The sequence below is a fragment of the Pan troglodytes genome, chromosome 19 (assembly GCF_028858775.2).
Source record: "Pan troglodytes isolate AG18354 chromosome 19, NHGRI_mPanTro3-v2.0_pri, whole genome shotgun sequence".
Classification (NCBI taxonomy): Eukaryota; Metazoa; Chordata; class Mammalia; order Primates; family Hominidae; genus Pan; species Pan troglodytes.
In genome coordinates this window covers 94,814,345-94,830,581 of record NC_072417.2, presented here as the reverse complement: position 1 = coordinate 94,830,581, position 16,237 = coordinate 94,814,345, and the positions used below count along the sequence as shown (strand labels likewise).

Sequence of the window (16,237 nt, the reverse complement as noted above, 5' to 3'; positions counted from 1 at the left end):
AACCTCCTCGGTGTGACACAGCCAGGGCCACTGTGGGCACTGTCCTCTCCTCCGGCTCAGGCCACCCCCGCCTGGAGGAGCTACTTCCCTGGGCAGACAGAAGGGGCACAGAGGCCCAGACGCCAGGGGCTCACGTCGACACTTGTGGCAGGACATTGGCTTCCCACCCAGCCAGGGGGACTCCCAAGGGCTCGGGAGCAGATGGAACCCACCGATGCCGGGCCCCATGTGAGGGGCTGAGAAGTGGTGGGGGTCCCCGGGGTGGGATGTGGGCAGCTCCGCCCAGGCAGCCGTTGGCACAAGGGGAAGTGAGTGTCTAGAGGCCGTTGTGGGTGCTGTCTGCCTGTGGGCCACCACACACCCACCCTCTGAGCAGCCCCCAGAGGGGCGGGACGGGGGCTCCAAGGCAGGTGGTGCTACCCACAAACGGCCCTCCTTGCTGCTGGGGTCCCCCAGGGTGGGTGGAGGGAGTGGGGTAGGAGCTCTCTCCTGGTGCAGAGAGCATTGGGGATGGGCTGGTGCCACTTCTGGGCCCTGACTAGGGACCACCACTGCCAGGAGGGGAAACCAAGTCAGTGGTCTTAGGTGGATCTGTGCACCTGTGGCTGGGCCAGGACCAGGCAGTGGCCGTTGTGTCTGTTGTGGGGGGTTCACCACGGCTGCCGCAGGCCTCCCCTTCCTGCTCCCCCCGTGCCAGGCCACCCTCCTCCCTCCCACAGACATCCTGGGAGCCAGATGCTGTGGCTGGCCGAGGCGTTTGCCCACAGACACAAAAGGCTGAGGCGGGGTGGGGCGTATAAGCCAGGAAGGCGGGGCCCCCACAGCCAGTCCAGGAGCCATAGCCAGCCTGGTCTCCCCTCCAGGAGGCCGCTAGTAGTGCAGGGGTGGGAGGAAGGGGCAGGGGAGTCTGGGCAGGGTAGTCTGGACCGAGGACCCCATGCTGCCCACTGCGTCCCAAGGTAGCGGCCTCCCCTGCACCCAGGAAGAGGCCACTCCTTATCGCCTGCCCAACATGTGCGCCCTGAGCCGAAAGCCCAGATTATTTCAGCAACTGTCCCTCACTCGTCACCTGTTCTGTTTGGAAAACAGCCCCTTTCTTGTTGCACAAAGAGAGGTTTCTCTGCTTCCAGCAGTGCCGGGTGCTAATCTCCCTGCCTGGAACGGGGCGGTGGCGTGGTGTGTGGGTCCACGGCGCTCTGTAAACACGACGCCCGCCGCTCAGCAGTCATTGAGTTACGGCAGTGCTGGGTGCCAGGAGCGGAGAGCCCTGTGTGCCCGCTGCCAACTGCAATTACCTCTCTGCGTGCCAGCCGCGGGGGGCGGGGGGAGCTTAACCCTTCCCACGCTGTAGGGTTGGGGTGGCCGAGGGAATACCAGCAACTGTGGGCCCAAGGACATGGGGGCCCAGGGCCGCCTCCTAGGCTGCAGGGCAAGGGGTCTGAGCAAGCACAGGGATCCGGGCAGGGGTGCCCTGCCAGGGAAACGCCAGGGGGGCCTCCAGGAGTCTCCTGCTGGCCAGGCAGCCTGAGAGTAGCCAGTATTCATGAGGCACCTACTGTGTGCCCAGGGCTGTGTCCCACAGGGAGGCAGGTGGCCTGGGAGGAACTCTTTGTCCTGGGACAGGCCCCTGGGTGGCAGCCTGTGTGCGCTGACAGCTCTCCCCGCCCCGGCCCCCTCCTCCAGCTGGCACATTTGGAGCCCGCCTCCTAGCGTCTGGGGAGGTGGGGCACGGCCACTGTGAGGGTGAGCCCAGCCCGGCCAGCCCAGCTGTGCTCCACATTTTCTCAGCTCCCCAGAGCCCCTCCTGGCCCCCGTTTCCCCTTACTGCCCATCTGGAGCACACATCTGGCCAGGACCACTGCCGAACAGGCCGCCCTTGTTTCCAACCAATCACCACTTCCCCCAGGGCTTCCTCGGCAGGGAGGCAGCCTCACCCGAGCCTGCTTGTCACCGTCCACCAGCCAGGTTCCCACGGCCACGATGGGAGCCCCTCACCTGCCCCTGGCCCGGGCACCAGGGTCAGTCTCTTGGCCACCAGGGCGTCGCTGGGAGCCCAGTCCGCCAACTTACCTTCGTGGGAGTGGGAGAACCAGATCTGGGAGGTGGTGGGGTGGGAGCCACGGTAGGCCTGCTCAGGGGGGGAGGAGCTGGGGCCGCTGGGGTGCGTGGAGGCTGCCGAGCCCAGGCTGCTGGTGAGGAAACTGCCCATGAACGAGGAGGCCGGAGAACTTCCCATCAGGCGGCTGCTGGCTGTGGACACAGGGCAAGAGTGAGTCTGGGGGCAGCTCCCAGGGTGTGGCCTGAGGCAGGGCAGGGGCAACACCACAGCCCTTCTCCACAGGGGACTCTCAGGCCCCAATCTCCCCCGGAGCCTTTGACTTTCAATATCCAAGAAACCGATGATGGGAAAGGCTACCCCCATATGCCTTTCACTGCCACACTCAGAGTCCTGAGTCTTTTGGTGCCCCAGGTGTCCTGGTACTGACACTCTCCTGCTGTTGCAAACCCAAGAACGACATCTTTGTCACAACCACATCACCACCACCACGAGCCACATCACCCACCACTATCACCCCCAACCACATCACCCACCATCACCCCCAACCACATCACCCACCACTATCACCCCCAACCACATCACCACCACCACCACCACGAGCCACATCACCCACCACTATCACCCCCAACCACATCACCCACGACTATCACCCCCAACCACATCACCCACCACTATCACCACCAACCACATCATCACCAACCACATCGCCACCAACCACATCACCCACCACTATCACCCCCAACCACATCACCCACCACTATCACCACCAACCACATCACCCACCATCACCCCCAACCACATCACCCACCACTATCACCCCCAACCACATCACCCACGACTATCACCAACCACATCACCCACGACTATCACCACCAACCACATCACCACCAACCACATAACACCAACCACATCACCACCAACCACATCACCCACCACTATCACCACCAACTACATCACCACCAACCACATCACCCACCACTATCACCCCCAACCACATCACCCACCACTATCACCACCAACCACATCACCACCAACCACATCACCCACCAACCACATCACACCAACCACATCACCCACCACTATCACCCCCAACCACATCACCCACCAACCACATCACACCAACCACATCACCCACCACTATCACCCCCAACCACATCACCACCAACCACATCACCCACCAACCACATTACACCAACCACATCACCCACCACTATCACCACCAACCACATCACCACCAACCACATCACCACCAACCACATCATCCACCACTATCACCACCACCCACATCACCCACCACTATCACCCCCAACCACATCACCCACCACTATCACCCCCAACCACATCATCACCACTATCACCCCCAACCACATCATCACCACTATCACCCCCAACCACATCACCACCAACCACATCACCCACCATCATCACCAACCACATCACCCACCACTATCACCACCAACCACATCACCCACCACTATCACCACCAACCACATCACCCACCACTATCACCACCAACCACAACACCCACCACTATCACCCCCAACCACATCACCCACCACTATCACCCCCAACCACATCACCCACCACTATCACCACTAACCACATCACCCACCAACCACATCACCACCAACCACATCACCCACCACTATCACCCCCAACCACATCATCACCAACCACATCACCCATCACTATCACCACCAACCACATCACACCAACCACATCACGCCAACCACATCACCCACCACTATCACCACCAACCACATCACACCAACCACATCACCACCAACCACATCACCTGTCACCAACCACATCATCATCACCAACCACATCACCCAGCACTATCACCACAAACCACATCACCCACCACCACCAACCACATCAACACCACCCCAACTACATCACCATCACCACCACCACACAACACCAACCACATTATCATCACCAACCACATCACCCACCACCACCAACCACATCAACACCACCCCAACTACATCACCATCACCACCACCACACAACACCAACCACATTATCATCACCAACCACATCACCTCCACCACCATGCCCCCAACCACATCACCACTACCATTACCACCAACCACATCATCCACCACCATTACCAACCACATTCAACAACAACCACACCACCACCACCATCACCAACCACAACAACCATATCACCATCAATCACCAATCACCATCAATAACCACATCACTCGCCGCCACCACCATCACTGTCACCACCACTACCACCCAGGTGGGTGCTGGGCACTGTGCCCAATCAACTTTCAGGGTCTGTGGATGGGCCTCCTCTTCACAGGGAGAGCACCCTGACTCTCCCAGCCCACAGCTGTGGGCAGCTCCAAGGCCTCTCACACACTGGCGAACTTGCCAAAAAGGTCAAGGTGATACATGAGGCACCAGGGTCAGCGGGGCCCCAGCCATAGGCCCTGTGTCAGCTCCACGGGCCCCACAGTCTCGGCCCCTCCAGGCAGCACTGGGAGGAGCTGTTCTCTCTCCTGAGTGGGGTCTTCATCCCTCTACCCAGGCCCAGTAAACTGACTTGTCAGACAGGAATGCCCCAGTCTCAGGCAAGCAGAGGGAGAAACTGAGCCAGGGGGAAGACCGAGGGCGGGGGACAGAGGAAGGAAGGGTGGCGCTGAGGACGGATCTGCTTCTAAAATCCCTTCAGGATTCCTGGGGCTGGGCCCCGACCGGGCTGGCACAGAGCTGCGGACGGCGCTCACCTCTGGGTCAGGTGGAGGCCGCGAGAGGCTCCTTCCTGGGCACCGCCAGGATACCCCGCACTTCTCCTGGCAGCCTGAGTGTGGGAAATGGTGAGCCCCCAGGGCCCCAGGCCCCGCCCAGCCCAGCTCTCCCGGACCATCGGCCCGCCTGCATGCTTGCCTGTGGCCCCTCAGCTGTGCCCCCCTCTGCCCAAGTCCAGTGGCCAAGGCCAGCCCGAGGGAGCCTCCCAGAGTTGCCATGACTATCGGCTCCTGCACACGGAGGACACAGCACACACAGATTTCTGCACACGGTGGCCCTGCTGCTCCATGGGTGGTCTGAGGCTGTCACTGAGTGGCCCCCACTCCAGCCAGGCACCCTGGCACCTTGTCGTCTCCATCCCACGGGCAGCAAGCCTGGCCTGGGACCATTCCAGGAACCCGGGGCGGGGGGCCTGCCCCCTCGGGAAAGAGGGGAATGAGGCTGAGCGTGGGGATAGTGGGGTCTGCGGGGGCCCAGCCCGAGGTGAGTCAGGACAGCCATTCCCCTGCCCGGGAGGCAGGGGGAATTTGTGAATTTCTGATGCCTCATCCAGCCTGGCTTGGCTCTGGGAACTTCCCAGACATGAGGTGACTCAGCAGAGGCGGCGGGGCAAGGGGGGCGGCGGGGGCTGCCCTGCAGGGCCCTGGCAGGCTCCTGCTGTGCTGAGCCAGTTCCCAGCCCAGGGCCCCCAAGGCCCCTTCCCCTCTCGTGTGCGAACGCAGCCACGTGGACTCAAGGGGCCTCTCCCGGTCATGGCAGCAGAGGAGGGGTCTGTGAGTGCTGGTGGGGGACATGGGCTGTGAGCTGGCCTCTGCGGCGGGTGGGCGGGTGGAGAGGAAGAGCCGGCCCAAGGGACTGTGGAGCAGGGCCAGGCCCAGGCCCAGGGCAGGGGGCGAAGGTGCCCGCGAGCCAGGGGCTTCCCGGACCACAAGGCTGGGACTGCCATGGGCTGGGGCCAGACCACAGGCCCGGCGGCCAGGGAGGGGACTCTGGGTTGGGAAGGGAAGTGCTGGCTTCCCCTGCTTGGGGACACTGGGGCATGCCTGTGGGGTGAGTGTGGGCTCCCCTCGGAGTTGGAAGCTTGCCGCTGCCTCGCCCAGGCCCGCCTCGAGTCCCCCAGGCCTTCCCACCCCCACACCCCCTCCTGGGGAAGTCCCTCCCGCCTTTTCCTCCTTGGGATGGTGGGAAGCAACTAAGTCCAAAAGTTGGGTCTGGAGAAGGGATTTCTCCAGGATCCTGGCCTGAGAACCCTGTACCTTGAGCTCTCCCACACCACATCAGGCGGGGGCAGGACACACCCCGGTGTCCCACGGGGCCCTCAGTGGGCAATCAGCCTGTCTCCGGACTTGGGGGACCCTGCTGTGCTGCCTTATCTGAGCCCACTGAGGAAGGGTCCCCGGCCCCACAGTCTGGGGAATGAGAGGGAAGGGGATGGGGGCTCTAGCCTAGCCCCTCCCTGCACCTGACCAGCCTCACTAAGCTGGGGGTCCCAAAGTGCTGTCTGTGCCCAGAGTCAGGCAGGGCTGCTGATCTGGGGATCTCTTTCACTTCTTTTTCCCTTTCATTCTGGAAACGGGCCACCTGGATTGCTGTCTCCTTGTCATACAAACATCACGTCTTTGTATTTTCACCATAATAAGCTCAGGTAATAAAGCACAAGAGAGACCAGACACGGTGGCTCACGCCTGTAATCCCAGCACTTTGGGAGGCCAAGGTGGTGGATCACTTGAGGTGAGGAGTTCAAGACCACCCTGGCCAACAAGGTGAAACCCTGTCTCTACTAAAAATACAGAAATTATCCGGGCATGGTGGTGCGCGCCTGTAATCCCAGCTATTTGGGAGGCTGAGGCGGGAGAATTGCTTGAAACTGGGAGGCAGGGGTTGCAGTGAGCAGAGATTGTTCCACTGCCCTCCCGCCTGGATGACAAAGTGTGACACCGCCTCCAAGAAAAAAAAAAATCACGAGAGGAAGCGGAGTCACCCGAGACCCCGGCCCTGAGGCCCTCGCATGAGCGTTCTGGGACCACTTCTGGGCACAGCTGCAAATACCCTTCTCCAGTATCACACGGGGTCGCATGCTGCACCCCAATTCCATGCCCAGGCATCCTGCATACTGAGCCTACCATGAGAGACCCTACCATCCCCCCCAAGGGACTGGGGTGGCCTCTTGCTTCTGGAAATCCTGGCTCTGGCGGCAGCTGCTGCCAGGGCGTCTCAATGGCTGCTCAGCAGGCCAGCACCTCGGAGACGGGACCAGGCAGGGGAAGAGCCTCTGCCCGGCATCCCCCTTGCCCCGTGAGCACGGGCCCTGCACATGGCTGGGGGCTCTCAGATGCTTACTCTAAAGGCGTGGATTTCTCCCCCACTGTCCTGGCCTTGGCTTGAAACTTGGAAGCAGATTCTGCAGGCCCTGCCAGGTGGTCACTACTGTGGTGACCCCTGCGAGTGTGGGGGATGGGACTGCCGGCCACCTGAGGCCCTCCCTATCCCACTCAGCTCCCGAGGAGCCCGGGAAACCCCAGGACAGAGCATCACGCCTCTACTGTCACCCCTGCCTCCCGGTGTTTGGGGATGGCACCGTGACTGGCCAGCAGAGCCATGGGCAGACCAGGCTGCCACCTCCCCAGCACCCCCCGCCGACCAGTGGCCAACCCCAGACAGAGCCTGTGCCTCAGCTGCCTGGGAGCCGAATGTAGCCTGGGCTCCAGCCAGGGCCAGACCGCGTGGGCCAAGGCCAGCCGGGAACCGGGCTGAAGGCTCTTTCCTCTTGGCAAAGTCCCTGTCTACCAAGTGCTGTGGTTACCAGCCCAGGCGGAGGCAGCTGGGGGCCAGGGAGGGGGTCTTGACCTAGACCTCCTCAGACCAAGTGCCCCATCCTGGCACTGCCTGCAGTGGCACCTCCCCTACCTGGGGCTTCAGACTCATGTGACGTAGTGCCATCATGCTCCCAAGGTCGGTCGTGGGCCCGCCATGGGGCTGGTAAGAGATGGAGCATGACCAAGTCTAAGTTGCTGGTCCAGGCCCATAGCCCCAAGTGCTCCGCTGGGGGCCGAACACGGCCTATCCCCACCCGCGTGCATGGTCAGGGCACCCTGGCCCCACACAGAGCCTGCCTGGGGCCGCTCTGCCAGGCTTCCCATCAGCTGTCATCACAGGAGGCAGCATGAGTTTAGGATGTTCCTGGGGAAGGGACAGTAAGCGGGACGCGGTGTCAGCGGGGCCACCGAGGACTGCACACTGGCCTCCAGTCCGCTGCCCCCCCTGCCCAGCCGGCCCAGGCCGGGTTTGCAGTTCTAGATCCAGACCGGGCTCTGGCCCCAGCTCCAGGGCCACCTCAGCTCTGCCCAAGATGCTGTAGAGGCCTGGCTTGGGCGCCCGGCTAGCTGAGGAAATGGTTTCGGGAGACAGCAACACCAGGAGGGCTGTGGCCACCCCCAGGTGGCTCAGGTCCTCGGGCACAGCCCCATCCCTGGGAGGCCAGTCTGACCCGGAGCCCAAGGTCCAGCCAACTAGACCAGGAGGCAGGCTGTGCCTGGACCTGCTGTCTCAGGGTGGCCCAGCAGCGGGAGGACTGGGGAACAGCTGCACAACAGCTGGGCTGGAGTCTCGGTGCCCAATGAGCCTGGCCCCGGCCCAGGGGTGCTGTGTGGGGAGGCCGGCACACAGTAGGTGAGACCTGGCCACATGGGCTTACAGCAGAGGTGGCCCTAAGTGGCCAGGACAGCCGATGGGAACTAGCCTGCCTCCTGCCAACCTGTCTGCCAGGCTCCTTGCTATGGATGGCTAAGAAGGGCAACACATGCTGGGCAGCCTGAGGGGTACAGAGCATGCTGGGGCCCTGGAGCCCAGGACTCCCCGGAGAGCCACTCCCTCTGTAAGGGTCGGTCCAGCAGCCGTGCCAGCAGCCCCCATCCAGGGTCCCGAGGACCCACACAGCAGAGGCTGGGCCTGGGCAATCGGATGGCCAGGTGCCCACTGTGCCCCACCCCACTCTCCTGCCAGGCTGACCCTGCTCCGCCCTGTGGCACCAGACTGAAGGCAGACGGAACAAGAGGACGGCAGGGCCCGGGAGCCGGGAGAGGCGGGCGCGGAGCCGGGAGAGGCGGGCGCGGAGCCGGCAGAGCGAGCATTTGTTTTGAGTTAAGTGAGCCGCCGAGACAGCATCCTCCTTTTCTGGAAACTGTGAAATGGGTTGTAAAAAAAAAAAAAAAAAAAAAGCCTCGCTGAGATGGCGGCAGCTCCAGAGAAGCAGCGAGGCCCTTCCCAGGCTCCCAGCTCCCGCTGCTTCCGGAAGCCCAGCTGCCGGGCTGCTGGCATGGGCCTCCCCAGCTCCGAGTCTGGCGGCTGCACCCGCCGCCTGCGTCAGCTCCCACCCCCGACCCACACCCACTCAGGCTCCCCTCTTCCCTCGGCACTGGCTTCCGCTCCACACCTTCCCCGCCCCCCACAGGGCCCGCCCAGGCGGGGGACACCAGGAGTGGCTGGGAACGGAGTGATGGGCGGTCCCAAGCACCCTTCCCACGAGCCAGGCTCCCAAGGGAGCTGTGCAGGACGGGAGGGGAGGCAGGAAGGAGGAGCAGCCCCCCTGCTGGCCCTGCCCCACATTCCTCATTCCGGGAAAGCGGGGGGAGGAAGCCGCCCTGCACAGGTTCCTGCGTGGATGCAGAGGGGAGGTGCAGCCTGCTTGGAGGCAGGGGTGTAGCATCTGACCATTTGGCTGCCCAGAAAGAGGAATGAGGGACGGGGTGGGGAGACCAGGCCCTGCCTGGGGTGAGAGGCCACTCTGGGACCGCCGCCCGCACCAGGAGACCAGAAGCTGCTGTGGCAGGGGCTAGAGGCCCAGCCACATGCCACCCCAGTGTGCAGATGTGGCTGGGAGACAGGCAGGTGCATGCTGGGTGTGCAGGTGTTTGCAGGCTCAACCCCCAGATACAACCCAGTGATGCTTCCCCCACCCTGGCTGCAATCACTAGTGGTCCAGACTCGAGATGTGGGGTGCACCTCACACTTGCACACACTCACACTTGCACAGAGGCAGGGGAGGGACTGTGTGTGAGACTCACGGGGTGTGTCTGTGCAAACCTGTCTCTGGGCGTATGCACGTGACTATGGGTGTGCACACAAGGTCTGACTGTGCTCACATGTCTGGGATGAGTGGCTATACACACACACACACGTCTGTGGGTGTGCGCACCTTGGCAGACTCTGTTCTCGGGCATGGGAGCCACACAGCTGGGCAAGTCCTCAAAGATGCTGCTTCCCAGGGCTCAGGCCTCCACCAGACTTATCCACTTACTGACCTGAACCTTGGCAAGGGCTCTTGGCCTCCGCTGTGCAAAAGGTGGCATTGAAGGGGCACCGGGATGAACAGCTGCCCTGGGTCGGGGCATGTCCCGGCCCACTGGTGGTAGAGGGGGGCCTCAGATCTCCATCAAGTTGCAGCTCCAGCCCCCCAGCCCACTGCTGCATGGGAACCAACCCCTGACCCGGCACAGCTGCTCAGTTCTGAGCTGCGTCTCCTGGGGCAGTGAGACCCCAGACCCTAAAGTGGCCCTTGGGAGTCTTGTAGATTCTGGCGGGCAGCCAACAGGTCACGTGGCCAGGCCCAGCTCCCCTCTGTGGTGGAGAAGCAGGACCCAATGTTTCTCGGGCTGTCCTGGAACCCTCTCCAATCTGAAGCCCTCTCCAGGGCCCGCAAACTGTCCAGATTCGGGGCGGCGCTCTGTCCCGACTGCACACCTGCTGCCACCAGATGTCCGTCTGTCCAGCACTGCTCCCTCCACACCTGGTGGACACGGGGCCCGCCCTGCTTACTGTTGCCTCTTCTGCCCCCACAGCCTGGAAGTGTCTGAGGGTGCCTTGGCCCCCTGGGGCCACCAAACCTCCCCACCACCCGTGGCTCCACGAAGGCAGCTGGACAAGTGGAGACTGAGGCGGGCACAGGGAGAAAGGAGTAACAGAGAAAAACGAGGTGCGAAAGGATGGGAAGCAGTGTGGGGGCAGCGAGGGAGGGGCTGCAGGGAAGGCCAAGAGCATGCAGCCATGGGCTCAGCCCAGGACCTGCAGCAGCCTGTGGGAGGGGCGCCTGCCCAGGAACAGGAGCACGTCACCCGGGAAGCCCCTTGGCTGGCTCAGGAGAACCTTCCAGAAGCCTGCGCTGGCCCAGAGGCAGCGTCTCTCAGGCCTTAATAGGAAAACTCTGTGGTTGCTGTGTACCCAACCCAATCAGTGTGGAAACGGCCGGGAGGTGATGATGACAGGATGGGCTCAGCCACCGACAGCCCAGAACTAATAAAAGAAAAGGAAAATCGGATATAAGTCTGGTTCTTATTAAAAGGGTAAATTTAGCCCTTTGGCTAGGGTGGGGGGGGGGGTGGCCGACGCTCCCCATGGGGTCCCTCCTCGGTCTCCCTCCCCTGAGAGCTCTGTGCCAAGTGACTCAGAGCAGCCATGGTGGGGGCTGAGGGCGGGGCACAGGCAGGCTCCCTCTCTGCTTCTCCAATTCTTCACACCTTCTCCCATGTCTCTCACCCGCTCTCCTGGGCAGGCGGGTGGCCAGGACCTCCCCTTGCCCCTAAGACACTCTGGAGGGCTGTGGGGCGGCCGGCCAGGGGCGTGGGAATGCAACCAGGGTGGTCAGCGCCACTCCCTCGGCGCCGCCCCCCGCAGCTGGATGAGTCTCCTCGCCCCAAACTGAACGCTTCCCATCCCACCATCTTGAGACAGCCAGCTGCGGGGAGACGGACACCCCGGTGAAGATGTCAGGGGCACACGCACGCACACCCCAGCCCAGGAATCCACCCTGGCCCTCGGGTCCCTGCAGAGCAAGGGAGGCCACGTGGACACCCACCTGCCCTCCTACACTCCGGCCTCTCAATCGGGGCCCCCACCCCCTGCCCTGACCCTGGACATGTCCAGTCTAGCTGTAGACATGCAGGGGACAACACGGCAACGGATGGGGGTGCAAGGCCTCCCTGGGCACAGCAGCCACAGGATGAGCCCCGACAGAGCCGGGCTGTAGGGAGACTCTAGTGCTCTTGGCTCTGTGTCCACATAGCCATGTGGCCCTGCTGGCCAGCCTCTCCCATCCTCCAAGTGGACCAGCCACAGGCTGCTAGCGTGCTCCTAACTCCTGCCACCTGGCCCAAACAGGCGACGTCAATGACACAGGCTCCATGCCAGAGCAGCTGAAGAAAGGTGGGCGGAGGCAGGTGTAGGCTCGGGATGGCCAGGGGGGCAGGCTCTCACCCTCCTGTGTGCTCACCCATCCTTGTGGACATGTACATGTGCATACACCCATCCTCATGGACACACACACGTACATACGCGCATACACCATCCTCACGGACACACATACACGCACATACGCCCATCCTCATGGACACACAAACACGCACACACCCATCCTCATGGACACACACGCACACATGCACACCCACCCATCCTCATGGACACACACACACACACACCAATGGACACACACACACGCACACACGCACATACACCCACCCTCATGGACACACACATGCGTGCATACACCCACCCTCATGGACACACACACGCATACACACACGCATACACCCACCCTCATGGACACGCGCACACACGCACATACACCCACCCTCATGGACACACGCATAGACCCACCCTCATGGACACACACACACCCATCCTCACGGACACACGCGCATACACCCACCCTCATGGACACACACACGTACATACGCGCATACACCATCCTCACGGACACACACGCACACACGCGCATACACCCACCCTCATGGACACACACACGCACACACGCGCATACACCCATCCTCATGGACACACGCATAGACCCACCCTCATGGACACACACACACCCACCCTCATGGACACACACATGCACACACGCGCATACACCCATCCTCACAGACACACGCACACGCACACGCACACATTGTTTCCCAGCCTGGCCTGCCTGGAGGTGTGAGGCCCATGGTCTCCCTGGCAGTGTGGGGCGCTCTGCCCACAGCCATCCTGGGCCGTCCTCGATGGTTCTGTGGGTAGTTGCAGCCCCCAGAGCTGGGGTCCCTGCACCCAGGCGAGAGAAACTATGGTCTGTGTCAGTCAGCTTAAGCGGGGCTGGGGGGTAGGTCAGGGAGCAGGGACAGCTTCGCACGCTGTGATCACCACATCCAGCATGGAGGTGGCTATGTTGGCCGGGAGAGCTCCACCTGCCACCGAGGGGACTCAGGTCACTCCTGCCCCTGGTGCTGAGAAGGACCAGGTGCCAAGAGCCCGACTTCCAAAATGAGGTTGGCTCAGGCTGTAGTATCCCAGGAAGGGGCTGGGGCCAGCACAGGTCACTGCAGGCTGAAAGGGCAGGGACCGGCCCCCACTAAAGTGCCATTGTCTGTTATTTCCCAGCCAACTGCTTTTGGTACAGCTGGCTCCAACCACATGGGGCCTCGCACTCGCGTTACCCTTGCAGGGGGACGTATGCCCCCTGCCAAACTCTGTTTCTCAAGGCTTGGTTCACACCCAGCCACCTTCAAAAAGCCCAGCCTGCCCTCCTTCACAATGAAGGTCCCCCTTGGAACTCCCCTCCAGGCAGCACCCTGCTGCGACCCCAAGGGGCTGAGCACACCTGTCCCCTGCTGTGTGGCACCGAGCCAGGCATGGGCAAACCCAGGGTCCAAGAAGATGGGTGGAGGAGAGGAAGGAACCAGGAAGCTGCCAGCGGACGGGTCTCAGAGGGTGGGGGTCACACGGCCAGGTGCCCTCCTCCAGCTCCCTCGCCCGGGCCCGTCCCCAGCCCCCTGCGCAGCATCTGGTGGCCCTGGAAGAAGGGCCGGGGCGGGAAGGGCAGAGCTCCAATGGGAACCAGGGGGCAAACGTGCAGAGTGCACGGCTGCTGGCGAGGACAGTACGCCGGGGCGGGTAACAGCTGCTGGCGAGGACAGTACGCCGGGGCAGGTAATGGCCAGTCGGGTGGGGATGCGACAGGCCGGGGTGGGAGACGGAGACCACACCGGGATCCAGGGAACACACGGGACTTCTCAGCGCAGTGTGGCAGCGATCAGGGGAGTGGGCACGGCTGGGCCCAGGGGGTGCCTGCCGCCTCCGCCCCCAGCCTCACCCCGTCCCGGGGCCTTGGGGTTGGGGACACGTGGTGAGGCTGTGACGAGCCCCGGGGAACCTCGGTCCCTCCTGCCCCCAACGGCCACACCAGGCCCTCCCGATGGCCAGTGCTCCTGCCACATGGACCCACGCCCTCACGACACACACGTTCATCTTATTCATCTTCGTTTTCACCTCAGCCTCTGAGGTAAAAACTCGGCGTTCCTAGGAACTCTGCAGGGGAGCGGGCGAGGTGGGTGGCTCAGGCAGGGACCTCTGGGATGGGGTAGATGGGGCTGGCCGAGGGGGTTTGGGGCCCGGACGGGAGGTCCGAGGGAGAAAAGGCCCTGGTGAGGTCCGGCAGCTCCTGGTGCCCTCAGCACCCAACCCCACAGCCCGAGCTCCGCCTCTGTGGGGTCCGGGCCGTGATGCTGGCCGCCTGCATGCCCTGCCGGCCTCACGGACCACTGGGAGAACCAGCGCCCTCCTGAGCCTCTGCTGCCCAGACAAGACCTGCCCCAGAGGCCAGGGCGCCAGGCATTGGCCCTCGCTGAAGGAGGTGCCCCCACACCGTTGCCCCTGCCCCAGGACAGGTCCTGCCTTGGGAGGAGCCGCTCTGCTGCCAAGGGGGACATCGAGGCGGCCACGGCTGGTCCTGGGCAGGTGGCTTGGGCTGCTGTGCGGGGGCTCCTTGGCACGGGTCAGGGCCCGGAAGGCACCCCCACAGCTTCAGAGGAGAGTCTAGAGACACGCTCAGACCACATGGATCCAGCAGGCCAGGTCCAGGGCCAGCTCCCCATCCCAAGGGCACCCAGGTGGGCTGCCAGCGTCAGCTCAAGGTGGGCTGGGGGAGCCCCCGGGGTGGCTGACACACCTGCGGACCCCACCCAGGCAGGCAGCTGATGCAGAAACGGAAGGAGAAAGCGCTGCCCAGACCAGAGGACACAGCCGCCCCAGCACCCCATAGCGAGCCCTGCGCCCCATCCAGAGAAGGACACCCTAACCCGGCTGGTACACGAACAGTTGCTGAGTGCCCATGACAGGCCAGGGTCACGCACCCGTGCCCTGAGCCCAGCCTGGAGTCCAGGGAAGCCACAGGTGGTCCGAGCGGCCTGCCTCCCGCATGGGCCCTGGGACCTTGCTGCAGCCCCCCGCGGCCTTGTGGCTGTTTCGGGGTCTGCTCACTCCACCAAGGCAGGACGTCTGGGAACGGACCTCCCACACGTGCTGAGACGATACTGCACCTGCGTGGACAGCACTGCCCTGGCTGGGGTGGGGACGGTCCACGGGTATCCAGGGGCCCGCTGCTGCGGAGGGGACAGCCCAGAGTGGAGGCGGTGGTGTGGTGTGGGGGGAAGACAGAAGGGGGGAGGAAGAGTGGTGAGGGACGAACAGGGCCAGCCTCGCCTCAGATGTCCAGGACCAGGCTGGCACGGGGGTACAGAGGCTGAGAAGGAGCGAGGCTTCCAGTGAGCCCGGGGCTTACACTTGGCCAAGTCACATGGAAGGACGCCGAGGGCATGGGGCAGAGGAAAGGCACAAACCCCCGAGGGCAGGTCTCCCCCAGCCAGCAGCGAGAGCCCGGGGAGGGCACGGTCAGCACAGGGGAGGCAGCCACAGCCACGGGTGGGGTCCCGACGGCCCACTCTGGGGTTGGGGAGGGTATGGCTGCTGTGGGGGGCCTCAGAGAAGGCCCTGATAACCCTGGACCCTGGTGTTCACCTTTATGTAATCGGCGCTTGGTGTGGGCGGGACCTGGACTCGTTTCTAGAAAGAGGATGTGGAGGAAGTGACACCCACCCACTGCCCCCGAAAGGTGAGGCCGCACCCGCACCGAGCTTCCGTCCTGCGCTCTCTCACTCTCTCCTTCCAGCCAGCAGCCGGCAACACTCCCACACCCACGACAGCCGGAGGGTGGCCTCTGGAGGGGACTCCCCACAGCTGGGTCTGGATACGTCCGAGGCCCCAGCCAACACCTGGCCCTGAGTCAGATTCCCGACTCACAGAAGCTGTGAAATAATCAATGTTCACTGTTTTAAGCTACCCAGTTGTGAGATCATGTGGGAGAGAGCCCCAGCTACTCATGCAGGGAAGAGACAGAGCCACAGGGTGGGGCGGGGGGCGCGGACGGGGAAAGAGCCCCCGGGAAGGTGGGAAGGTACGGGAAGGGCCAGGAGGGAGAGTCGGTGACTCCAGACAGACCTGCCTCGTGCACGAGTCAGCAACGCAGGCTGAAGCGTGGTGGCTGCTCCCTGCCCTGGCCGACGGGCCCCAAGGGGTCTCTGACCCCCAGCCGCCTCCCACCTGAGG

General features: G+C 63.2%; 1 protein-coding gene across 5 annotated transcripts in view; it reads right to left on the bottom strand.

Annotated features, from left to right (window-relative positions):
• BAHCC1 (BAH domain and coiled-coil containing 1) overlaps positions 1–16,237 on the bottom strand; it is a 70,972-nt gene that overhangs the window by 37,675 nt on the left and 17,060 nt on the right. For all 5 annotated transcript variants that reach the window (XM_054670761.1, XM_054670763.1, XM_054670764.1 and 2 more), the window contains exon 3: positions 2,071–2,250. In XM_054670761.1, coding sequence (XP_054526736.1) covers positions 2,071–2,250 — 180 coding nt within the window. The remainder of the gene's footprint in view (positions 1–2,070; positions 2,251–16,237) is intronic.